The sequence below is a fragment of the Malaclemys terrapin genome, chromosome 22 (genome assembly GCF_027887155.1).
Source record: "Malaclemys terrapin pileata isolate rMalTer1 chromosome 22, rMalTer1.hap1, whole genome shotgun sequence".
NCBI classification, from domain to species: Eukaryota; Metazoa; Chordata; order Testudines; family Emydidae; genus Malaclemys; species Malaclemys terrapin.
The window spans coordinates 15528715-15555056 of record NC_071526.1 but is presented as its reverse complement, the minus strand read 5'-3'; the positions used below and the strand labels follow the sequence as shown (position 1 = coordinate 15555056).

Sequence of the window (26342 nt, the reverse complement as noted above, 5' to 3'; positions counted from 1 at the left end):
TAATGCTGGAGCGACGCAGAGTGATCAGACGAGCAGCGGTTGAGTTGCAAATCAAACTGGTGCATCACTGCATTTCTAGCTGGAGCATCATCTACACTGGGGCTTCGGCCTGTGTCACTGAGGGGCCAGCTAGCTTCAGTTCGAAGTGTTAGAGACGTGTGTGGGTGTGTGTGTGTGGACAGGAGTGGGGGCAAAACTCAAGTTCTACCTCAAACTAGCATTACAGTGATTACAAGTCCCATGTTTCAGAAATACAGCCTGCAAAGTTTAAAGTAACACCGAAGGGAAAGTGAAGTAGACTAAGGAGAATTTCCATGTCTCTTAACCTTTGTTTCCTTGTACATTGGCCGAGGCGTCTAGGCATTAATGTTATAATACTAATAATCAAATAGCCAAAGCAGGCTATCCCCTTTATACCAGGCCTGCTCTAGGGCATGTCTACACTACAGTCGCTGCAGCTGTGCCGCTGTAGCACTGTAGTGTAGACACTTCAGATGTCAACTGAAGGATTTTTTCCATTGATATAGGCAATCACCCCCACCCACTCACACCCTGCAGTGCCCCAGTGACAGAAGCTAGGTTGAAAGAAAAATTCTTCTGTTGACCTACCCCCGTCTGTCTGGAGGGGTTACGTTGACTTAACTGTGGCACTCAAGAATGTGAATTTCCCACCCCCCCCAAATGCTGTAGCTAGCTTGAGCTAAATTTAAGTGTAGCCCAGGCCTCAATAAGTGCCAAACCAATCTGCCTCATGACGACTCTGCCTTGTTTTATGATCTCTGTGTGATGAGTGCAGCTCTAACGGTGCAAGTGTATTTCCAACCTGAACAAAAGTCATACTCCAGCAAGTTTTTGAAAATGAGCAACCTACATGTTGGCTCTGTTAAGAGGAAATCTGTATTAACGGTGGTGTTGGTGTAGAATTATAAAGTCTGCTACAATAACATGTTTGTCTTTTCTCTCGCCAGCCCAGAACTGCAGCTACGTCTTTCAAGGCCCAAACGGGACGATACAAAGTCCAGGATTTCCGTACGGATATCCAAATTATGCAAACTGCACGTGGACAATCACTGCTGAGGAGCAGAACAGAATACAGCTCGTGTTCCAGTCCTTCGCCTTAGAGGAAGATTTTGATGTATTATCAGTCTATGATGGACTGCCTCAGCAGGGGAATCTGAGAACAAGGTACAGCGTGCGCTATAACAATTGGTGGCGTTTATAAGCGTGTTCAAGATTTCTGCCACTGGGATTAAAATACTTTGGTTGGAGGCGTGCACTGAATTGGCAGCTTATTTGTGAGAGAGATTCTCTTAGCTGTTTTGATTTCTTATGTTTGATAAGATCCTAAATACTGCTGAGAGTGCCTGACAAACATGGCTTATCAATCTATCCTAGACATCTGGGAGAATTTAATTTAGAAAATGGAGCTAGAAGAGAGGAGGTCTGACGTGAGGAAGATTTTTCCCCTTAAACCCAAAGCTTTACTATCAGAGAGAGACACAGGGTGGCCTTGTGGTTAAGGCATTGGACCAGGACTCAGGAGAGCTGGGGTTAATTCCTGGCTGTGCCACAGATTCCCAGTGTGACTTTGGGTAAATCACTTAACCTCTCTGCCTCAGTTTCCCCCCTCTGTACACTGGGGATAACAGTCCATTGGTTCTGTAATGTCTATTTAAATTGTAAACATTTTGGGGGTGAGAACTGTCACAGATAATGTGTTTGTACATTGCCTAGTGCAATGGCGCTTTTGTCTTAGTTGAGACGGTGACGGGCTGGCATAATATTATGAATAATATGTTAAATAGAGATGCTGATAATTAAAAATGCATATGTGAGAGAGAGACCGACATGTTGACTGGACTTTATGATTCAGAGACAAGACCCTAGATTTACTCCTAGGTTGTTGATTATAATGATAGGTTCAAAGGCTTCTTATTTCAGATTTTAACCAATAAAACTGGATTTTGGTGTTGGCATTGCACAGTGAATTCAGTGACATGAAGTGGCTGCTTTGTGTAGAACTTGGACTGAAGGCTGTGATCTTGGGTGGGGAAGGTGCTCCAAGATTTTGTTTTATTTCATTTTAAGCCACTTGTTCACTGTGACTTAGGACAAGTCCTTTTAGTGTCTCGGCTAACTCATCTGGAAAATCTGGGTTAGAGAAGCAGAAACAATAAAGAAAACACTCTGTTGAATATAGTGGAGTTCAAGTGGGTGGATAAATTATGTCTTCACCTTGCAGCTATGCTAGAGAATTGTCTTGATTATGGGATTTCATCATTTTATCAAGTTGATAAATGCAAAGTAATGCACATTGGAAAACATAATCCCAACTATACATATAAAATGATGGGGGTCTAAATTAGCTGATACCACGCAAGAAAGAGATCTTGGAGTCATTGTGGATAGTTCTCTGAAAACATCCACTCAATGTGCAGTGGCAGTCAAAAAAGCAAACAGAATGTGGGGAATCATTAAGAAAAGGCTAGATAAGAAGACTGAAAATATCATATTGCCTCTGTATAAATCCCTGGTACACCCACATCTTGAATACTGCAGCAGATGTGGTCACCCCATCTCAAAAAAGATATATTGGATTGGAAAAGGTTCAGAAAAGGGCAACTTGTGAAACTTCTTGCCAGAGGATGTTGTGAAGGCCAAGACTAAAACAGGGTTCAAAAAAGAACTAAATACGTTAATGGAGGATAGGTCCATCAATTCCTATTAGCCAGGATGGGCAGGGATGGTGTCCCTAGACTCTATTTGCCAGAAGCTGGGAACGGGCGACAGATGAATCATTTGACGATTACCTGTTCTGTTCATTCCCTCTGGGGCACCTGGCATTTGCCACTGTCGGAAGACAGGACACTGGGCTAGATGGACCTTTGGTCTGACCCAGTATGGCCATTCTTATACTCTTATTTAATCAAGAGGCAGGACATTACTTTGCTCTTGGTAATGTATAAAGGAGACCCACATATGCTCAGTCTTCTCTAGGCTCAACTTCTTGTGAGGCAAGCTTTGCAGTGGTGGAGAGTCAATGCTGTGATTTGCCTCATCCCAAGCGGCCCCCATGCAAATTACTGCCTTCATTGAGTGTGAATTTCACCCTCTAATAGTTAGCTGTCATTTGTTTCTGTGTGTACAATTGTGGAGCCATCCATAATAAAACTTCTGAAGTCAGCATGATGGGCATTTAGTGTGAGATTTTCAAGGGCATCAGAAGGGTTTAGGAGCTCAAGTCGCGCTGAAAGTCCTAAATGACTTTGGTGCTTCTCAAAATTGCCCCATAGTTACAGAATGGCTCTTGAAATCAGAATTCATTGTTTCTTGGCTGTTCAACGTCTCAATCTTTGTTCAGCTAATATTTTGTGCATCAATCTTTCCTTATTAAACTTTGCCGCTGTTGCCAGCGCTCAGTTTTTTCTTTTTCTAGGATATCAATTTTATGTTTTTCCTCGGTCTGCTTTCCAAATGTACTCCATTCATCATCTAAGTGCTACGCTAGGAGATGGATGAACTGTACATCATTTATCAAAGTTCATCAGTAAGTTGACCAAAATAAGCGATAGGCAAGTGCAATGGGAGGGAAAAAAACCTGCCTCTATGAAGAGAATGTAGGTGTGCCATTCGCCATGATGGTGGCCATCAGTAAAATAGTTAACAGACGGACAATAATCTTCTCTTTTGGCCCTCCGGGTCTTCATTTGATTTTCACCTTAATAAACAAGAATCCCTTTTAAATGGAAGGCGTTATAGTCTTCCTCTCAGTAGGCCAAATTCTGCGCTTGGTTAGCTGTGCATAGATTCTTTCAAATTCAACACAAATCGGATACTTGAGAATAGTGGTTCAATGGGGGGATTGGATGAATGTGTTTGTATTGTATCCATGTAGGGACACTGGCTTGTTCAGTGTGTCATTCTTCACTCAACTTCTTGGTGCGGAAGAATGAGCTTGCTGGAAATTAATGTATTCCCTATTGGTGAAAGTCACCCTTGTGCAGGAGGAACTTTACCAGGCCCTACTATTGCATTTAATCTCTGTATTACCAAGAATTTCCCCTGCTTTTTCTGGTGTGGGGCTTCGTGCGTCACGTCTAAGTCAATTTCTGAGAGAGAATCAGTAATTCTATTCTTTTTGTTGCAAACACCCTATTGTGTTGCGGTTTAATGTGGTATGAAAGTTCCCTAATACAATAAGAGTAAACTTAATTCAATGAGACACTTGCTAATAAACTGCTTTACTGCACATTGGGAAATTTGCATCGTGTGACGAGGTCATGAGTATAAATGCATTTCAGTGTTTTCTTAATTTAGACCATCTAGAGTGGCTGTTGTCCTTAGATAGCAATCAAGGAAGAATAATGATATCAGCAGAGCTGACACTTGGGGAGGCGTTGAGTCCTTATTTACTCCTGCAGCATCTCATGAATGTGACCACCTCTGTTTCCTTTCTCTTCCAACACCTTACATATCTCCAGGGCTCATCTTCAGAGGGAATGTGGAAATAGAATCTCCTTCTTCTTGGGTCTGGGGGATGGTGATAGCAAGAGGTCACTTTCTTCCCTGACCAGAGTGAGAGGATGGCGTGTTTTCAATAATTCAGATTAAACACTCCAGATCTTCCCTCAGATGTATGCGGGTAGCTCCCATTGGCTTCAGTGAGACTTTTCTGTGCATCACCAGGCCAGACAAAACTCTCCTCCATTCTCCAAGAGCCAAACATATTATGCTGGTCTTCCTAGGTCCCAGTCCTACAGGGCGCTAAGTGCTCTAACTCCCTCTGAAATTGTCGGGATGGGCAAGAGGAGTACATCTGGGGTTTTCTCATTTAAAACTGCTATTGCCCCAGTTCCCGGTCATGCTTTGATGAATGTATCATTGCTAAAGGGATGCTCCAGTCAGCTTAGTTTGGAACGATTGATTTCTCACAGCTCTGTGCTGTGGGGCTATGCAGGAACGCAACCAATTCTGAGTAATAACTTGGAGCTATTTATGGGGTGAAGTAATCAGAGGGAGTTGAGGGAACTTAACACTTTCTAGGAACTGGCTGTCTGCGCCTGGCATCCCCAAGCTGAGGCTTCCTCTTTTGCCGCAGTGTTTTCTGGTGCATCCAACCGTGTAACGTTTTCTAAAGAATTCTCACTGATGCTAATAATTTCCAATGACTTTCCAAATTTGAGTCTAAAATTGGGCAGCAGAATTCCTTATTTTAAGTCTCCGATGTATTTGCACATGTAAGTGTCCCGTTATATGGCCATTTTACAAACTACACTTGACAGCTGAGCCACCAGGGAACAACCTGCAGGTGTAAGTAGGCTTGGCAAGCTGGTTGGTTGACCGCCTGTTGACAACAGTCAAAAATTCTCAAATATACCGGTAAGAATGCCTGTTGTATTAATTTAGATGGAATATATGGGCTAAAGGTGTTAGCATAACTCCATCATTAAACAAGGTTTGGAGTTTAGTATATAGAGACTTTAGCTTGTTTAATCTTATGCTGAACATACTATGAAAATTATTTTAACCTTTCATTAAAGATAAAGAAGAGAAGGAAAAACAGTTAAAATATTAAGGGAGGCTTTTATTTTAACAGTTCTCTAGAGAGTTTTTAGAAAGAAAAACTCCCTTGTTTGACCATTTTTTGGACAGTGTTAAATGTGGTGGTGGTGGTTTTTTGGAGGGGGAGGAGGAAGAGAAGTTACCGGAGATAGGCCGGAGTTGCTGTTTGGTTTTATTTTAGATGGTGTCTGGGATTTAGCAGGAGCCAATCAAGGTGGCGGTGTCCTTTGGGTTCCCTTTTTTTTCTTTCTTTTTTGCCTGGGGTGGTAAGGACACCTTTTAGGATTAGACACAGTCCAGTGCTTTAGGAGATAGTGTGCATAGCAGTTGTGATGGCAAAACTTGCTTTAGGAATTGGGGGTTAGTAAAAAAAAAATAATGTAAGGATTTTAAACTGGGAGTGATGGGTGGAATCGCGTACTTGTATTATTTTGTGTACTAATTAGGCTTACTTTTTGCTATATTCATTTAGGTTTATTGAGTTTTGGTTTTATATTTTCTTAAACATAATTTTGATATAGTTTTTCAGCTCTATTAGGTTTTTTTGTTTGGAAAAATTTAGTTTTTGTGATTTTGTATTTTTTTATTATAGGTTATTGTGATATTTTATTAATTTAAATTATTTATAATTAGGATACATTTGTATGCTTAATTATTATAATAACTTTTAATGGACAAATTCTAACTAGGATTAGATATTCATAAAATTGAAAAAAAAACACGTTTATTTTAGTTTAAGCATGTAGAGGAAAGGGGAAAAAATATTTTGGTTATATTAAGACTTGTAAATTTTTTATTTTAAAGTGGGAATTTATAAATTTTATTTGACTAGATGTTATAAAACACTGACTTTTTTAGATCTTAATAAAGCTAAGAACTTGCAACTTATTTGTTGCTAAAACGAAATTTAAAACTGCTTTGGTTGCATGTTTGTAAAATGTTGAACAAATTGGCTTTTATTACTCTTGGTTGTATTCTTAGGATGGATTTTTTTCTGCTTATGCAGTTTAAAGCCATATTTCTATATCAACTATTAAAATTTGATGCATCCGTGATTAAGATTACTTACCTGGAGAAAAAACTAGCTTTGATCGCATTTTACCTAAATGTGTTGCTTCTTTTTAAAGGAAGCAACAAAATTACGTCTTTTTGAAACTACTCTTGCACCGATGAGCTGTTTGCAACACTTAATGCGCTAAAAATGCAAAGGCAGTTTTAGTCTGACAGACCTTGCCCACCTGTTTTACACTAACGCTTGTTAGGACAATGTGGCTGTGGTGGCCACTTAGCCCAATTGCGTGCCTGCCAACGTGCTACTTTTTGACTATGTATTTAACCTGTTAGGCCCCATGATGGGACACTGAAACGTTGTATTAATTTAGATAGAATATATGAGCCAAAGGTTTTCGTATAACCCAATTACTATCTAATATTGACCAATGCTAACCAGGGACAGGGGTTTGGCGTTCAGAGACTTTAGCCTGCTTAATCTCATGGCAAAAATACTATTAAAATTATTTTAACCTTTTAAAGGCAAAGAAAAGAAAGAACAACAGTTAAAGCATTTGAAATGTAAAATATTAAGTGAGGCTTTTATTTTACCAGCATCCCTTGCTCCCTTTCCCTTTATTTGGAGAGAGATTTTAGAACTAAAAACCCTTTGTGTGACAGTCTCTTAAATCGTATTAAAGATGGCAATAACTATCCATTTTGGCAAAAGAGAAGAAGTTAGTTGAGATTGGCAGGTAGTGCTACTGTTCTTAAAGTCTGGCCCCATTTTATTCCAGATGGTATTTGGAAATGAGCTGGAGCCAGTAGAGGTGGTGATGTTATTTGGGTCTTTCTCTTTGGGGCTGGGCAGTCATTGATGGAGAAGCTCATTCCAGTAGCCAGTTTTTCTTCCAAAGTCTCTTTCTTTAAGGACCTCAAAAGGGAACGATGGGCAGAATAGTTCATGCCCTTAGTATTTTGTCCAGGGCCTAGTTTTCAACACACCAATTTGGGTTTACTGATTGTTTTTGGTTCTACACTTTTCTTGTTTACCAAGCATGATTTTAACATGAGTTACAGCAGGAGGCCATTTTGTTTGGACTAATTCAGTTTGTCTCCATTTTGTACCTTTTCCCATTAACATTTGTTGTTCTAGGTTATTGCCACATTGTATGAACTTATACTCACTGCCTACAGTTGAATATACAATTAGGGTATATTTGTAGGCCCGATTATTACAACATGTCCCCATGTAGATGCCATTCTTTTGGTATTAAGAAATTCATTTAATTGTGTTTCACATATTCCTGAGTTAAAATAAGTCATTAAGTAACTTTTTTTTTTATTAGGCATAAGTAATCTAAGGCTAAGCCTACTAGAGACCATAAAGTCTTTGTCTTTGTTTGTTTGCTTCTGTTTTTACTGTTCTGATAAACTAATGTTTTAAAATATTTGACCATTTTTGACATTATTTGACAATATTTGGCTGGGTCAACTGATTCAAGTAGTTTTGGACCAGTGAAATGCCCAGTGCCCTTTGAGAGAGAATTGGGTAGCAGATAACATAGCTTGTACTAAGGTACAATTAAGAGTTTATGGCCCAGATCCTCTGCTGGTGTGAATTAGCATAACTTAGTTGACTGACTTCAGTGGAAATAGATTGATTTATACTAGCTGCAGATCTGGTGCTATGGGTGTAGCACAGGGGTCGGCAACCTTTGGCAAACGGCTTGCCAGGGTAAGCCCCCTGGTGGGCCGGGCTGGTTTGTTTACCTGCCGCGTCCAAAGGTTCGGCCGATCGTGGCTCCCATTGGCTGTGGTTTGCCATCCCAGGCCAATGCGGGTGGAAGGAAGCAGCAGCCAGCACATCCCTCGGCCCACGCCGCTTCCCACTGCCCCCATTAGCCCGGAGCAGCGAACCGCGGCCAATGGGAGCCACGATCGGCCGAACCTGCAGACGCGACAGGTAAACAAACCGGCCCGGCCCGCCAAGGGCTTTCCCTGGTGAGCCGCATGCCAAAAGTTGCCGACCCCTAGTGTAGCATAAGCAGAGATGCGTTCTAATTGTACAGCTGATACCACACATGATGTCTAAACTTCCCAAAGTCCCTAGGGGTGCTTGATTCTTGGGTTTGTTTCAGATCCTTCTTTCTAGTGTTCCAGGTACTAGGACCTTACTATTAGATAGAACAAAGGTACTTTGGTTCGATGTTACCATGATAAATTTTGCTTGGTTCATTAGTTGTAATACTTGCCATTTAAAATATAAGCTGATCCCATTTTCCTCAAGACTGGAGAATGAAGGTCCACACTTGGTCATATCGAGAGCTGCTTCTTAAGAGAACAGTTTTTAATTAAAAGTTGCTGCATTATTTGTCCTACAGTAGCGTCTAGATGGCCCAGCTTAGATCCAGCTTAGTCCAGTTTTGATCCAGCTTTGTCCAGGGCCCTTTGTGCAGTGCCTGACAGAAACACATAGTAAGGAGAATGGGAAACTGGCATGGAGAAGAGAAGGGACTTGCCCAAGGTCACATAGTAGTGACCCAGTGACAGAGCTGGGAATAAATGCTAGCCTTCAGAATTAGGAGGACTAGAGTAGAATAGATCCCATGTCTCCTAGCTCCCATTCTTGTGCCCTATGCACTGGCCATCTTGATGTTGGTGAGGTGGCATTGTATAACTCTGGAGTGAGGAATGTGGTGCCTTTAGTTTTTGGAAAGTGCCTAACATAATGTGGGTGCAACTGGAACCTAGACAATGATGATGACAGTAAGTGAAAACCTTGTCGTTAGAGAACATGGACTGTTTTCAATACTTCCTTTAATATCGGTTCAAGCAATCAAGAAAACATTGTTTCTGTTTAAACATTAAACATTTTCTTTAAATATTTAAACAGAAACATTTTCTTCTGATTGTTCAACCAGTAAAAGTAACTTGCCAAGAGGTCTTTTAAGGCATGCTGCAGTGCTCATGTTAGTGTACTTTATTTTTAATAGGCTGTTGTGATAAGTGCCCTTTGGATAAATTTATGCATATTCAAGAATTTAAACCATATGTTGCTGTTGTCTTTTATCTAGACTACAGTAGTGTGTGGTGGCTGCAATTTAGATCAGGGCCCCGTAGTGCTAGGTGCTGTATTAATTCTTTGTAAGACACAATCTCATTATTCTAAATAGTACAAGATTTTACACTCTAAATAGATGAGAGGCAAAGCGCATGAGGGGAAAGACAGGCACAGAGAAGGGAGAATTCTGCTGCCAGATTGTCATGGTTCCGTGTCTGGAGATCCCAAGGCAGAGACCCCATTGTGGTAGGTGCTGTATAAATACATTGTATGCCACAGTGCTTGGCTTGAATAATTTACAATCTAGATCAAGGATGAGAGGAGAAACGGAGTTACCAAGAAGGGAAGTGACATGCCTAAGGTCACACAGGCCAGGGACTAATCCAGGAATAGAACCCATGTCACTGGACTCCCAATCCAGCAAACTATCTGCTACATTGTGCTTCCTCTTAGAGCAGGTTAGCTGTACTGAGTTCCAAGGCACAATAGCATGTGGATATATCCTTAGGTGGTAAGAGAGGAGGACAGTCCTTTGTGCCTTTATAGTAACTGCCCCGAAGATCATTAAGGGCAATGTAGATATTAATGATTTGAGACTCTGACATCTGACGTGAGTATTGTGTTAAATTTAGGACCCGCTGAGTCTTCACTGCGTGGTTCTCTTGAGTTAACTCCTCTCAGAGAGAGTGTTCATGCTGCAAAACACTGGAGCAGCATGAAATTCTTGCATTAGCAGCACAGAGTACCTGAGTCCCCACTGCATTATCTGCTGTACTCGGGCATCAACCCACGTCCCTGAGGAAGCAGCTAGCTTGGGTTTAAAGCACCACTTAACTCAAGCTAGAGATTTTTGAGTACAGACAGGAGTCTGGTTAAGAGCAGCACTCACATTATACCTGAAGTTAACTCTGTGTTAAGGATAAGCCCTGAGAGTGCCTTACCCACCAGATCACCTTGTCTCTCTCATGCATAATAATGGTATTTAGTTCACTGGTGGGCCAGATTTTCAAAGGGACATAGCATGGGAGTTGTGTGGAGGATGGAAGTCTTGTTTCATGAAGGATTTCAAGATTTCCAAACATTGTGAAATTCTCTGCAGAAGAAAATTTTGAAAAAAACAATGAAGCTTTGGATTGATTGAAAAGTTGTTTTGACAAAATCAAAATGTTTTGTTTAGCTTTGGAGTTTTCTGTTTTTATAGCGTAATCCAAAATAAAACACAAAGCTAAAATAAAAGATCATTTCACAATGAAAAGTCATAAGGTTTTGTTCTGACAATGCTGAAATGGGAGGTTGGAATGGTTTGTTTTTTTTCCCCCATTTTTCTCCTAAATGACATTTTGACAAAATTGACGTGATTTCGCAGAGTGTTTCAATTTTGACCATGGAAAATGGCTCCATCAAAGTTTTTCTCACCAGCTTTACTTAGTACACAGCACTTCCACTGTTCTCAATGTGGGGGAAATTTTCCATTGTCCTCAATGGTGAATCCCTTTCAGAATTACACTCCATGCTATTTCCTTGCTTTCTTTTTAGCCATTTTAAATATTGTTGTCATAAAAAGGGGGAACAAATGTATAATTTCAGTACAAATACAAAGCCTGATATTTTCTCTCACCAGTCCACTGACTAAGCGGATAAAGTAGCACTTATGTGGAGAGGAGTCATTTAAGGATAAATATTTAAATAATTCCATATATAAATGAACGGCAAACACCCTTTCCCTTTTATCTCTTGCCTTTTTGATCACTTAAAGGCTTCTCTTAGGTTAATGAATACTTTGTAGTGGATACATTATGCAGCAGTTTTTAAAAGGTTTGTTTGAATACCATCTCATTCTCGTGTGCTTTTCGAGATATCTTCCCACCTTGCCTGGTCAAGATTTACTGTTCTATATACAAAATTCATGTTAATCCACAAGAATGTTGTTGATTCTTCTCTCCTCCACCCCCCCCCCCCCCGGCCCAACCTCAATAACTGGACCTGGAGCTATTTGACATTTTACCTGATCATGGACATCCGGCCGGCAGTTCAGTATTTAGATGCTTGGCAAAGGGTGGGGACTGATCATAGAAATGTAGAACTCCAAATAGATAATCCTTATAGTTGTTACCAGGTAAGTTTTGTCTTTAATAGTCATTTTAACACTGGATTTCTCGTGCTTTGCTCATGCATGCAAGGGCAGGTATACATACAGTTCTCGTACTGCTGTAACGATATTGGATTAGGAACTGAAATAGTTAAAATGGTAATCTTTCCCCCCCCACACTGTGGATGCAGTTAAACTGGTATAAAGGTGCTTTATATTTCCTCACAAATGAAGTCGACCCCGTACCCATTGAAACCTATGGCAAAACTCCCATTGATTTCAATAGAGAAGATCAGGACCATGGAGAGTTCCAGTCCCTGTGACTATAACCCTCACTTGGGTTCTCCCACCAGTTCCATTTCTAATTCTAACTCTAACCTTATTCTGAAGCAAGGAAGTAACCCTAACTCTAGCTGGTTTCCAAGCGCCAGTATCAGATGAAGAACCCAATTTTAAAATATAAATTGCCTTAATATGCTGTACAGTTGGGCCTTTAAATCAGATCAGATGCTTACTAAGTGCTGATGAGGACCTTCAAATATAGTGTTTGGACATCATGTTAAGAAGCCCATATTTGATCAGCATAGCCGTGTCCTCTGTTAAAAGTATCCCTAAAATTGTAACTCTCCCAGGGACACTCTATCACCATTCATGGTCACAGAGATTCTGGATGCGTTACAATTACTGTTAGAAAAGATGTATTCTATACTAATACAATTTCAAGGTCCCTTCCAGTTCTAGGAGATGGGATATCTCCATTAATTATATTATTATATTATATTATTAATTAGCTATGTCTGTGTTGTTATAAGTAATTGGTTCCCTTCACTTTTCTCAGTCTTCTCCCAGTATAGGTAGGTCTTCGGATGGTACTGAATTCAGTTGTTTGAGAAACTGTTTGGGTGGATGTTTCAAGAAAAGTGAACGAATTTACATCATGGGGCTGATTGAAATCGCTATCAATGGGTGTAGATCCATGGAAGTCAACGAGAGATGAGAATTTACACAACCTTGAGAAGCTGATCTGATATTTTCACAGTATTTTACAGTTTCTAATCTAGCTCAGGAATCTGTAGTATTAGAGACAATTGCTAAGAGTTACCACTGTAGCCTCCGACTCAAAGTACAGAGGCAATCGGTAGAATCTCAGACACAGTGTCACTAGTAACTGTCTGGCACCAGAATCCATTTTAATGGCAACCATTGTTTATAATGCAAAATATTGACAAGGCTTATTGTAGGGAGACACCTGTTTGTTTGTTTTTTTCCCCTGAAGATCTGTCAAGGAGCGTTGAGGGGAATGATTGGTGTCAATGTACTGTGCATATGCAGTTGCAAAATGCCCAATCTCTTTGGCCATATTTAATTGCCTGAAAGATTTAACAAAATACTTTATCTTAAGCTTGCATGGCACTGCTTAAGGGAGGTGAGTTATTTATTGGGATGATCCATTTACAGATGATTCAAAAATATCTGTTTTGTGCTGATAATCTAATTACCCTTCTGAAAAATTGGATTGGGCAATCCGTACTTGAGAGCCAGTGAGGAAAGCAAAACTTCCAAGCCTGTAGGTAAGGGAAAAATAAGACACCACCTCCCCCCAAAAATAAACCCAACAACAACCCTTGCTTAAAATAACTCGCTGTCAAATTAATTCAGGCTTCCTGCACTGAAAAATCCACCCATGACAAATTCACTTCCAAAGTGTTGGCAAAAATTGGTCTTTTCTCATAGGTGAAGTTGTTCTCCTTTGTCAGCATCTAGTACTTGACATGCAGAATACATATGATTCCCATTTTACAGATGGGAAAGTGAGGTACAGGGAGATGACATGGATCACTCGAGGTTTTGCCACAAATCAGTGGCAGTGCTGGAGGATAAAATCCAAGTTTTCTGACTCCTCATCCTTTCACCTGGACCATGCTCTCACTGTATAAGCACTACAGATCTAAGTGTACTGTCTTTTTCTGAAGCTGCTCAGATCCCACATTGCTGAGAGCTGCATAAATGCCTGGATGGATAGCATTGGTCATTGACCATTGGCAGACAGGATACAGGACTCTTTGTTTATCCTGGTTCTCTGTGGGATCACTCTTGGTCCCATGATACAGACCTCTGCAGTCACCTCGGGTATTCAAGGTGACCTTGGTTCATTCTGTTAAAATAGGGAAAAAAATCAGCATCAACTAAATTCTTCTGTCAGTGCTGGGGAACTTTTACTTCGGAATCTTACCTCTTTTTTTTTCCTCCAGTGCAGTTTGTCATGTTGCGTTTAACCCTGCAGGAATAAAAAGCACTTAAATCCATGCCCTCTAAATGGAATAAAATAAAAATTAAACAGTTTTATTTCCCTAAGATGATATTCACCCGACCTGCTCCAGCGATGAGAAGATTTAGAGCCTCTGTCCTATCTCTCCCAGGAAATGCTGAGTAAACAAGCCTCATCTCTACCACAAGACAGGTGCCATATGTGAAGGTCAAGGTTGCCCCAGTGAAATTAGTTAGGAACTAAAAAAAAAGACCCTCTCTGAAGAAATTCTGCCTTGCGCAAAATGTCCTTAAAGTTTGAGAGGCGTTCAGTGCTGCTGCTCTGTGTTGGGCTCACATTTAGCAGATGCAAAGATCAGAAGAAGGGGCATGAGCTAACAGCAGATTCGCACATCGATGGAATGTTGACTTCTGTAGGCTTTGAATGAGTCCCTCGGTAAGGCTAATCGTGGGTATTTCTCTGACCTTCTGCCCTTTAGATGTTGACACGCACGGGAAAACAGAGAGGTGGTGTCGTCCAGAGGGCGGAGTGTCAGGAGGAGCTGGAGTCTCTTCTTGGCTCTCCCACGTATCTGCTTTGTAACCTGACTTATATTGTAAGCTCTTTGGAGCAGGGAGCTGTTTGTACAGCATCTAGCACAAAGCGGTCATAGTTCTTAGGCACTGTCACAGCACTAATAATAATAATAAGTGGGAAAGTCGCTTCCCCTCCATCTCCTGCCTTTTGTCTATTTAGATAGTAATCTCCTTCAGACAAAGACTGTCTCTTGCATTGTGTCTAGCACAATGGGGCATTGGTCTCTGTTGGAGCCTGTAGGTGTTACCATAATAACAACAGTAAGGCTCTTGCTTGGAATTGGTTTCTTGTTCATCTTTTCCCTCCACACTGAGAGTAACTCTTAACAAGCACGGGGGCGGCGGAGGGGGGGAAGATAAGACTCCAAGAAAAATGCCAGCAATGGTGCTTGCCCAGTATTAAGGCGTGCTGAATAAGGAAAAGTATCAGAGGGGTAGCCGTGTTAGCCTGGATCTGTAAAAAGCAACAAAGAGTCCCGTGGCACTTTATAGACTAACAGAAGTATTGGAGCATAAGCTTTCATGAGTGAACACCCACTTCGTCAGTCACTGAATAAGGAAAGATTTTCTTTAATTAGATAGTACCTGAAAGGTTTAGTTAAGGCTATAAGATGGAATTTTCTTTGATTGGTCTCCTGGCTCTGGATGCCATTAGTAATTGAGGAGATAGATTTTAAAGGTGTGGGGAAATTAAGAGTGTGTTTTGATTTCCTGTGTTCAAGCTATTGATGTGAGCTGAGAGAGACTGATCACCTGGATGTTTAGCACCAGATCAAGGTGGCAGTTGCGGGGGATGCCCATAAATTGTATTCGCGTCGTTATTCCTTGCGCAGTAGGACCTGTTTTCAGTTTCACATTTCCAACTAAGATGATGTCAGGCTGCTCTGTTTAAGGAGGTGATGAGGTCTAGTGGCAGTCAGGAGACCCCCCAGTACTATTGCTGACCTGGCTGGGCAAGTCACTCCACATTTCTGGCTTCCCTTTTCACATCCTATAGTTTCTCCCTCTTGTCTATTTGGGTAGCAAGCTTTTTGGTGCAGGGACTGCCTCTTACTACGTGTATGTACAGCACTATGCACAGTGGGACCCTGATCTCATGTTGAGATAATTCAAAATAATAATTTAGAGTCACAAGACCAAGTTCATCCCTACAGATGGTAAAAGTGGTGGCTCATTCGAGTGTCAGGTTCCTTTTTTTTAATATAGTAATTACTAGATTCTAGATCCTAATGAAATTCCAATTATCATTGTCTGCCGTAGCATTTCCTGTCGTGCCCAACATCACGGTATCAAAGCCTTTTGTATGTAGTGAGGTCACGAGCAGCCTCATGAGACTTGTGCTCTGCTCATTTTCCAGATTAGAAAACGCTACCTGGTTGGAGTCGATAATCGCCACATCATGAGATGCGGTCTCCCAAGATGAACATTATCCCCGTATTTGATTTTTTTTTTTTTAATTTTAAAAATTTCTCTTTAAAAAAGCTGCGATTGAGTCAGTTTCTTTCATTCCTTTAGCAGAAATGGCAATTGACAAAAGCCGGTTGGTGAGTGCTTGGGGTCATAGCAAGTGAGATTCAATTTCCAACACTAGAGGGAGAGAGATGATACTAATAATACTTAGTACTTATATGGTGCTTTTCATCAGGAGGCTTTGGAAGACTTTATGCAAGAGCAAAGTACAGCGTACAGTAGAACCTCAGCGTTACCAACTGACCAGTCACCCACACACCTCACTTGGAACCAGAAATACACAATCAGGCAGCAGCAGAGATGACACAAAAAGAAAAAAGAAGCTAATACAGTAGAGTACTGTGTTAAACATAAACTACTAAAAAAAATAAAGGGGAAGTTTTAAATAAAGATTTAACAAGTTCAGGAAACTGTTTCTGTGCTTGTTTCATTTAAATTAAGATGGTTAAAAGCAGCATTTTTCTTCTGCATAGTGATATTTCAAAGCTGTATTAAGTCAATGTTCAGTTGTAAACTTTTGAAAGAACAACCCAAACGTTTTGGACAGACCGACAAACAACCTCCATCCCCAAGGTGTTCATAACTCTGAGGTTCTACTTTGCTACATTGTCTCTGTTTACAGATGGGGAAATGCAGCACAGAGAAGCTGACTTGCCAAAAGTGGCACAGTGGGTCATTGAGAATAGAACCCAAGTCTTCTGATTCCCATCCTTGTGTTCTGGCTGCTAGATAAAGAGGTGCTGGGTCAGAGTTTGATCCTGGACCTATTGGAGTCCATGGCAGAAGTCCCTTTGACTTCAGTAGTGCGGGATCTGGCCATAAATTCTTCCACCCAGTAGTTTGTGGGTATTGGCCACAGTCTGCACCAATATTGACCCTTTTTTCACCAAAAATTAGTGGCAGTTCTCCGCAAAGAATAGATTCTGAGCAGTGCAACAAGCCATGGAAAACACCTGTCCCATAATGGAAGTATAGGCAGAATGTGTAGGTGAGACAGCGCTGCCTAGTAAGAATTAGAGCGGGGGGGGCCAACCTGAGCCTGAGAAGGAGCCAGAATTTACCAATGTACATTGCCAAAGAGCCCCAGTAATACGTCAGCAGCTCCCCCATCAGCTCCCCCCACCCGCCAGCAGCCCTGCCGATCAGCGCCTCCCCCTCTCTCCCTACCCCTCCCGATCAGCTGTTTTGTGGTGTGCAGGAGGTTTGGGGGTGGAGGAGGAGCACGGGCACGGCAGGCTCAGGGGAGGGGGCAGGAAGGGGTGCAGTGGGGGCAGGACCTGTGGCAGAGCCAGGGGTTGAGCAGTGAGCACCCCCCGGCACATTGGAAAGTTGGCATCTGTAGCTCCAGCCCCAGAGTCGGTGCCTATACAAGGAGCCGAATATTAACTTCTGAAGAGCCGCATGTGGCTCCGGAGCCACAGTTTGACCACCCCTGAATTAGAGCCTCAGACAGGAGTCCTGAGTTCTGTTCCTAGCTCCAGAACAGATTTGCTCTCTGAACTTGGGCAAGTCACTTAACCTCAGTTTTCCAATCTGTAAAAGGTCTCTGGTAATACTTAGAGGTTTGGCGGGATTTAATTGTGGTTTGCAAAGTGCTTGAAGAGAAAGTATAAAGGAGGATTATTTGCTGGGGTGTGAAAATATGTAACAAAGGTGCAAGATAGAGAGGATTTGCAACCAGGAGTCTTCATTTCTTTTCCTGAAGGCAGGAAAAGTGTGTGTGTGGGGGGGGGGGGGGGGGGGGGGAGGGAAGGGGAGGGAGTGTGTGTGGGCGGGGGGAGGGAACCTTCTGATCTCAGTCTTTAGGCCAGTGCAGTTTGTGTATCTGATTCTAAGGCATGACCTTCAAAGTTTCTGAAGCCGGGCACCTCTTCAGTCGGTGTATTTCCCTTTTATCAGAATTAATGACTGTCTACAAGAAGCGATACAATCTTAGTAGATCAGGGAAGATACAGTGACATTGTGGAGTGCTATTACTAGAGATATCAAATAGAAAATTGACAACTCTTCTGTGCCCATTGACTTTACTTCATTACTCCTGCTGCGTTGCAGAGGGTGGTGAGTCTTCTCAACAGAATACGCAGAATTGGTATTCGTCGTATGAGGGAGAGCAACTGCAAACATTTGATTCTTTTCGTAAGTAAAGAATGCCATTGTCTGGTTTTGGTTTTATAAGTATTTGGAAAACAAAAATTCTGCTAGCTAAAAGGAGAGCTGGGGGGGGGGAAGTTTCACTTAAATTCTCACCCTTTTGGTGGCTAGTTCTCTGCTATGCCTGCACGTCGTTAACGTAACTTTGAAATCAAAGAATAGGACTATCTATCACGTTGCATATGGATGATTTGGATGGATTTTTTTCCTCCCTGCTTCGTTTAGCACCTCGTTATAGTCACGTGTTCCTGTGCAATGGTAAGTGTAAAATACTGCCATTCTATTTATTAGTGATGTTTGTTGGTGTTATTACGCCAATACTTAGAGGCTCCAACTGAGATCAGGGCTCCATTGAGCTAGGCAGTGTACAGACACTCCTGTCCCCAAAAGCCCGAAGTCTGCACAGACCAGGCAAATAAAGGGTGAAATGGGAAAGAGAGAGGAAATGATTTGCCTAAGGTTAAACAGCAGGTGTCACAACCCAATGGCCCCCTCCCTCAGGGGGTCCCCTGGGGAGGCAGATCAGCATTGTACGTTGCTAACGCTGTTGCAGGCATTGCAAGGTATTTTGGGAAGGGTTAAAGGTGTGAGTGTGGAGTAAAAGGTTCCTTTGCAGGTTGCAAAAGGCCGAAGAGGGAGGGAAAGGGAAGGGAATGAGTCAACTCGATGCTCCAGCTAGGTCCGAAAATAAGAGGCTGACTTCAGCCCAAGGCCACGGCACACAAGCGACTCTCAGCTGCCTGCCAAGAAAGACGGGAGCCAAGATTCCAACCCCGATCAGCCATAAAAAAGGAAAACTAAGCTAAGCAGGACTGCAGAGGCTGCAAAAACTAGTAAGATGGTAAGACAAGCGAGGGGGAAAACAAAGTCTCGCGTCCCTGAAGCCAGTGTGTTTTAGGAAAGCTGAGGAAGCCGCAGAAAGCTGGTTTAGACTGGGACAAAGAGCACAGGAGATAGAGGTCCCTGAACCAAAATGACCCCAGGACTTAAAAACTAAGAGCTGAAGCAAATCTGAGATCAACAGCGGACCCTGGACGGCCTCTGCCCAGGACAGAACTCTTGTCCACCCTTCCCCCTCTTCTTCTTACATTACACCCAGGCTTGGCCAACCTCGGGTCGTGCGTGTGAGAGTGTGAAAGTGGGTTAGGGCTGGGGCGCTAACGCTTTCTTTCTTCCTCCGAGTGATGTGGGAGCGTTCCCAGCACTCACCGCTGTTATTTACTTAATAAAGCTTTAAAATGTAGTCACTTGGTGTGCTCCTTCATCTCCTCCTCTACGATCCTGTGGCCTCAACCTGATCACCTGACACCTCAAGCAGATTGGTAACATAAATCTGTCACACAGGTCAGTGGCAGAACCTGAATAGAACCCAGTTCTCTCCAGTCAGTCTAGGGCCTGTCTAATGGACCACACCACCACAGGTCTGATTTGATAGCATTTTCCATCCACTGTGCACAGATGTAAATGGCTGCACAGTGTGAAGGGCAATGGAGAATCAGGTCTGAAACGTTCAGCAATGCTGGATTCCTGGAGGTACCTGCAGAGGCAGGGACAAGATGGATGTTCGATTATCCAGATATTTTCAATCTCTGATTTCTCAGTCTAATTTCTCAGGCTCTAGTCTGGAAAAAAAGACTACAGATAGCTTCAAGCTCATCATATTTTCTGTCTGTGGCTGTGAAGAGTCATAGCTGAGTTTAAAGATTAAAAAGGTTTTATTTTATTAACTGCACGGGAATCTGGGCAAGAAGCTTTGGAGCCGTGAAAGACTAACCAAGGGGAAAGGTTGCTGATGCCAGGTTCCTGAGGGCAGGCATAGAGTGTTGAGTTGCTTTTGCTCATTTCAAATCTTCTGTGGTAATAAAACTGGTCTTGAGACAAAGGTCTGGAGATGAACTGTAGCTCAGAACATTAGAATTGCTGGACTGACTCAGCGTTCAGTCTAGCCCAGTATCCTGTCTCTGACAGTGGCCAGCACCAGCTGCTTCAGGGGAAGGTGTAAGCATCCCAAAGTAGGGAGATTTGGGGTAATCTAACTCCCACCCTGATCTTTGATAGTTGGAGATTGGCTTAAACCCTGAAAGCATGAAGTTTAATATCCCCTTTTCAAAATGTTTGCTTGGCTTTTATTTTACCTCCCTGACTAGTGTATTTGTCTACACATGCTCCTGCACATGTTAAATAAAATAAATAAATAAATGGAGATATCCTATCTCCTAGAACTGGAAGGGACTTTGAAAGGTCATTGAATCCAGCCCCCTGCCTTCACTAGCAGGACCAAGTACTAATTTTGCCCCAGCTCCCTAAGTGGCCCCCTCAAGGATTGAGCTCACAACCCTGGGTTTAGTAGGACAATGCTCAAACCACTGAGCTATCCCTCCCCCCCTTACCTCTTGTGGCTAGAAAGAGGTGCTTTACTTTCCTGAGCTGCCAATCATGTATTTTCTGCCAGCAGTAAATTCACAACAACAACAACAACAACGTCAAAAGGAAAATGAACCTGGCTCCTTGGACTGTCTCAAAGGTTTGCTTTGCATTTGGGCTGCAGGGCTAGTTCAGCTCTCATCATGTCAGATCGGGTTCATCTCTTTGCTGGTTGTTAAGCCACAGTGGGTCAGGTGCTTGGCTTTGTGGCAAGGAGGTTCTTTCTGCTGCAGTTCCATTCTCTCCATGCCAGGCTCCAGTTCATGCTGACTGGTGAACTGTGACTGAGTGGAAATCTTGCATTGTTTCTGGATCACAGAGAAACAATTTCTCCGAAGCAGAGTTGCTGTCAAGTCCTAGACACTTAACTTCCAGCAATATCCATGTGAGATACCTATAGCCATCTGCAGATTCTCTACCTCAGGAGGGTCTGTTCTGCCAGCCGCTGTGCTGACGTAACGTTAAGGATTATGCGCAGTGATCGGCAGTAGAATATTGAGCTTTATCTTTGGGGTTTGTTTTAACCAACGCTTCAGAAATGCAGCACAGGCTTTGCAGAACTAATGCCTAAATCCCAGTCCAAGATCCTTACTTGTGTGAGTGACCTGGATGAATCTTGCCCGGTTCCTCACCATACAAGTTGTAGAACATCTGTACTTGGGCTCACTGGTGAAGTGTGTTCCTTTTGGCACTCACATGGAAAAGGGGCAAATGCATGCCTGAAAGGAGACAAATATGAAGGGTGTCCCCTAGATTGGTCCTAGTAAATCAGGGGTGGGGTCTGAATTTTACCTTGTCAACTCAAAGAAGTACTTGGTTAATAAGTGTCCTATAAGCAAATATATTGGACTAAGGTCCTTCTGGCTTGTAGAGCTCTGAAGATGTAGAGAGTCAGCAGACATGACCTGAAGGGACTCTGCTCAGACATGTTCTAAGAAGAATCCTCAACATGGTCTCACATATATTATTATTTCCCCCCAATTCAAGCCTTGTAACCACAAGAGGCTAAGACCATCACACAAGTGGGCTAGAAATCAGCCCATGTTGACATCCAAATGCCAGTTGATATGACAGGAACAAACTTTTGCAACAACATTAAAGTCAGGTGTCCAAAAATCATAGAAATGTAGGGCTGGAAGGGACCCTGAGAGTCATCTAGTCCAGCCCCCTGCACTGAGGCAGGACCACATATATCTAAAACATCCCTGGCAGCTGTTTATCTATCCTGTTCTTAAAAGCCTCCCATGATGGAGATTCCACAACTTCACTTGGAACCCTATACCAGAGTTTAACTATCTTTACAATTCAAAAGTTTTCCCTAATATCTAACGTAGATCTCCCTTGCTGAAGATTAAACCCATTATTCTAGTCCTACTATCAGTGGGCATGGAGAAGAATTGATCGCAGTCCTCTTCATAACAGCCCTGAACATATTTGAAGATTATTATCAGGTCCCCATCAGTCTTCTTTTCTCAAGATTAAACGTACCCAGTTTTTTTAACCTTACCTCATTGGTCAGGTTTTCTAAACCTGTTATCTTTTCTGTTGCTCTCCTCTGGACTGGGAATGGGTGAGGGGGATGGATCACTTGATTATCTGTTCTGTTCAGTCCCTCTGAAGCATATGGCATTGGCCGCTGTCGGAAGACAGGATACTGGGCCCAGTATGGCCGTTTTTATGTTCTTGTGACTCTCTCCAATTTGTCCACCTCTTTCCTAAAATGTGGCATCTAGAATTGGACAGAGTACTCCAACTGAGGCCTCACCAATGCCATGTAGAGTGGGACAATTACCTCCTGTGACTTATGTACATCCCTCCTGGTAATACAGGCCATGATATTTGCCTTTTTTGCAACTGCATCACATAGTTGACTTCTATTCAATTTGTGATCCACTATAACCCCAGATCCTTTTCAGCAGTGCTACCACCTAGCCAGTTATTCCCCATTTTGTAGTTGTGCATTTGATTCCCTCCCCCCCTTCCTAAGTGTAGTGCTTTGCACCACTCTAGTCTTTTATTGAATTTCATCTTGTTGATTTCAGGCCAATTTGTCAAGGTCATTTTGAATTCTAATTCTGTCCTCCAAAGTACTAGCCACCCCTGCCATCTTAGTGTTATCCAAGGTTTTATAAGCATACTCTCCACTCCATTATCTAAGGCACTCATTAAAATGTTGAATAGAGCCAGACCTAGGATAGACACCTGTGAGACCTCACGCCTTCCTTCTCTCCCACCCTCCTGCAGTTTGAACCATTAAAAACTACTTTTGAATACAGTCTTTCTGCCAGTTTTGCACCCATTTTGTAGTAATTTAACCTAAACCACATTTCTCTAGTTTACTTATGAGAACAACATGTCGGACTGTGTCAAAAGCCTCACGAAAATCAAGATATATCATGTCTGCAGCTTCCCTCTTCAGTAACCCTGACAGTAACCCTGTCAAAGAAGGAAATTAGATTGGTTTGATTTGATTTGTTCTTGATAAATCCATTCTGGCTAGTACTTATAACCCTATTATCCTCTAGGTGCTTACAAATTGTTTGGGGCTTTTTTTCATTATTTTGTTCCAATATCTTTCCAGGTATCTCAGAAATTGGATATCACCAGAATAGCCTTTGGATTTAAGATCCAGTAAGCATGCACGTTCGAATCCCACTTGTGGCACCTTTTCTTTTTCAAACACAAGTTCTTGGGCACATTCCTGTTCACTTATAGAGCAGGAAAGAATAATTTCTTCCACTGCAGGAATTCTGGGGTGAAATTCTCTGGTATGCAAATTCAGATTAGAATTCTGCATACCAGTGGTCCCTTCTGGATTTAAAATCTAGGGGTGAAATCCTGACCCCATTGAGGTCAGTGGGAGGAATCTCGGGAGATGATTTATCCCTAGAGCATCAGACAAAGAGATGCCTCTTTATCAAGCCGACACAACCACCTCGTTTTACTCCTATCTTTTTCTTGTGCACAAACGTATTTACTGTGGCCGACACAACAGAGAGAGGGGAATTGTTTGAAAGTGGAGATACTCCCACGCCAGTCAAATATTTATGGAACAAGCCTGTAATAGCCGGCGAAATCCTCATTTGTTGTGCAGATTTGTATTGTCTATACATATTTATATCGGTTATCAGCCACTGTTTATCGCTGCTAGATAGCATTCTTTTGTCTTAATCCCACTTCTGCAGTTAATGGCCTGTGCGTTTGCTTTCTATCAAGCTCAGACACAGAGTAAACACATATTTTTCAGTTGTGTTTCTAATCGCCCAAATGCCTGTATATCATGGAAACTTGCCATGTACATGAGGAACGGAATGATATTTTGAAATAAAACCTGTCGTGTTGAGCCATCGTCTTCTGGCTGCTGATTACGATTGCCTGAGTGGGTCTCATTTCTCTTCTCCCACCTTCCGTAACACATTTGTGGCACTCTGATGAAGGGGTAAATTTTGCCGGCTTCACACCGCTGAGACACAAATAGCGGTAATAAAAGAGATTAGCCTTGACCATCTGCATCTCTGGTTGGCTTCGCTCTGTCTGCAAGAACCTTTTTCTCCAAGCATCAACTTGCCGGTCAATGGGCCAAATTGCCCATCAAAATTTGTCTACCCCACCACCTTATTCTGTACTGAATCCCTCTTTAAAACGTCCTTCTTCTGCAATGGCTGCAGATCATTCCCATCTGACACTGGCTAGGCTGGCAATCCCGTCTGACCTTTGGGTCTGCTAATTTATACACACATACCCATCTTGACTGTCACTTGTCCCTCCCAACATAACCCCATTTGTCTGCTTATCCACCTATTGTGCCTCAGCACAGTCCTAGTTCAGGGAGCGGTCTGGGGCAAGGGCTGACTTTCACATCGTTTGTACAGTGGGCATTGTGGAAAAATGTCCGTGCAGATGGCAAGTCATCACCGAGGCACTTTGTGTGAGGGAATCCTGTCTGTCTTGTTACCTAGTCATCCAATTCCTTTTGCCTTGTTCCCACGTTTGCTTAGTCTACCTATTGTATCCGAGACTGTAAAGTCCTTGCGCCAGGGACTCTTTTTAATAAGTGTATTCGTACAGCACCTGCGCATGGGAGCACCTTGAGTCTCACTGGAGTTTTTCGGTGTTACCGTGATGCTAATTAATGAGTGTCTCTTGGGAGAAAATGGTAGCTTGGTGAGTCATGATTGGGATAGCTTTCAACGGAAAGGTGGAGGCATGAAGAAACACACAGAGGCAGCCGTGGGAGAAGGAAGCAGACGGAAGCATCAAGGCTGGCTTCCCTGGTTGAGCAGAGGTGGTATTGTGGCCATGATCCTGACACTGGTGGAGTTGATCGCTAAGCTGCCCGCTGGCTTCATTGGTGCAGTATCAATCCCTGTGACCCAAGGTCCAAGGCACTGTTGTTTCTCGTTGATGACATTGAGCTGTCAATTAAAAAACACTTGGGTCCTGCCCTGATTTTGCCTGTGGAATGCATGCTTGAAGGATGCATTAAAACGTCCCTTCCCAGGTGTCTCCCAAGGAAGGTCTTCCCATGTGCTCTCAGCTGTGCTTTTGTCAGAAGAGGTGGGGGGATGTGGCTGGCAAGTGCTCTCCCTGCTTTGCTTCTGCTTCATCCCTGAGGGAAAAAATAATCCTGTGTCTATTCAGAGCTCTGACTTTGGGCTCCACATGGTTTCTCCCCATTCTGTTCTTGAGATGCACCGAGATCCTTGGGGTGTGGGGAGTGGGAGGTATTTGAACATCTTTTCTTAATTGTCCTTTGCCTGCTCTTACAGCGCTGTCTGCTCTGCAGTTTAAATCACTCAGCATGCCCTTTGGGCTTCCTTCCAGATACTAGTTCACCCAGAAAGCCGTCTGTCTCCCCCTCCATCCCCAATCCAGCAAATTGCTTGAGCACATGCCGAACTTTAAACGCACGGGCAGTTTGACTTTGACCAAGTGACCAATGATTTCAGAGGGGCTACCCGTGTGGTTGAAGTGAGGCATGTGTGTAAGAGTGTGGCTGATTGGGAGCCTGAATCTCTTGTTTTCACTGTCATTTTCATTCCTTCTTCCAGGCTACCCGCAGCACTTGGAACTGCCCACCCTCTGTAAATTCACCCGTTCTGTGTGGTGCAAACAAGCAAGTAAAAATACTGCTTCCCAACCTGTTGTGTGGTGGTTGGGTTTTTTTCCTTTGGGTGTTGGTGAAAGGACCTTATCTCCTTAGGATAGCAACTCTGGTGTGCTAGTCTTCTCTCCGGTCTGCTCTTTTTGCACTGCTGGGAAGTTAGCAGTGACCTGATGATCTGTCATGACACACAAGTCAGCTATGAGCTCGTGCCTCAGTAACGGACAGGTCTGGCAAATAATTAAGTGCTGCTTTGGCAAATATCCAGTCCCTGGCCGTTTTGATGTTGGCATTGGCTTATGGGCAAGAGCCATGCCCTTAACAGTATGTATTGTCCTGCTGTTTTCAGAAGTGGACCGACACTATGGATATAAGCAAAATCAAATGCAGTAGTAGGCTCCTAAACCAAAGACTTAAATGCAGTGCCAGCAGAAAAGACATTAGGCACCAGAATTACGGGCATAAGGAGTAGGGAATTATTAGTAGAAAGCTGTGTGAGTAGTAGCTGGACTGACTTTTTGCACGGAAACAGAAACAGAGTCCCTGAAATGCCTGGAGAACAGATTTTCACATGGTTTGTACGGTGTCATAACTGCTTGTGTGTATGTACGCCACTGCCTCTACTGGATGGAATCAGAGCTGTG

General features: G+C 42.7%; 1 protein-coding gene across 1 annotated transcript in view; it reads left to right on the top strand.

Moving 5' to 3' along the window:
• CSMD2 (CUB and Sushi multiple domains 2) overlaps positions 1 to 26342 on the top strand; it is a 579057-nt gene that overhangs the window by 43239 nt on the left and 509476 nt on the right. The window contains exon 2 of the mRNA XM_054012126.1: positions 969 to 1185. Coding sequence (XP_053868101.1) covers positions 969 to 1185 — 217 coding nt within the window. The remainder of the gene's footprint in view (positions 1 to 968; positions 1186 to 26342) is intronic.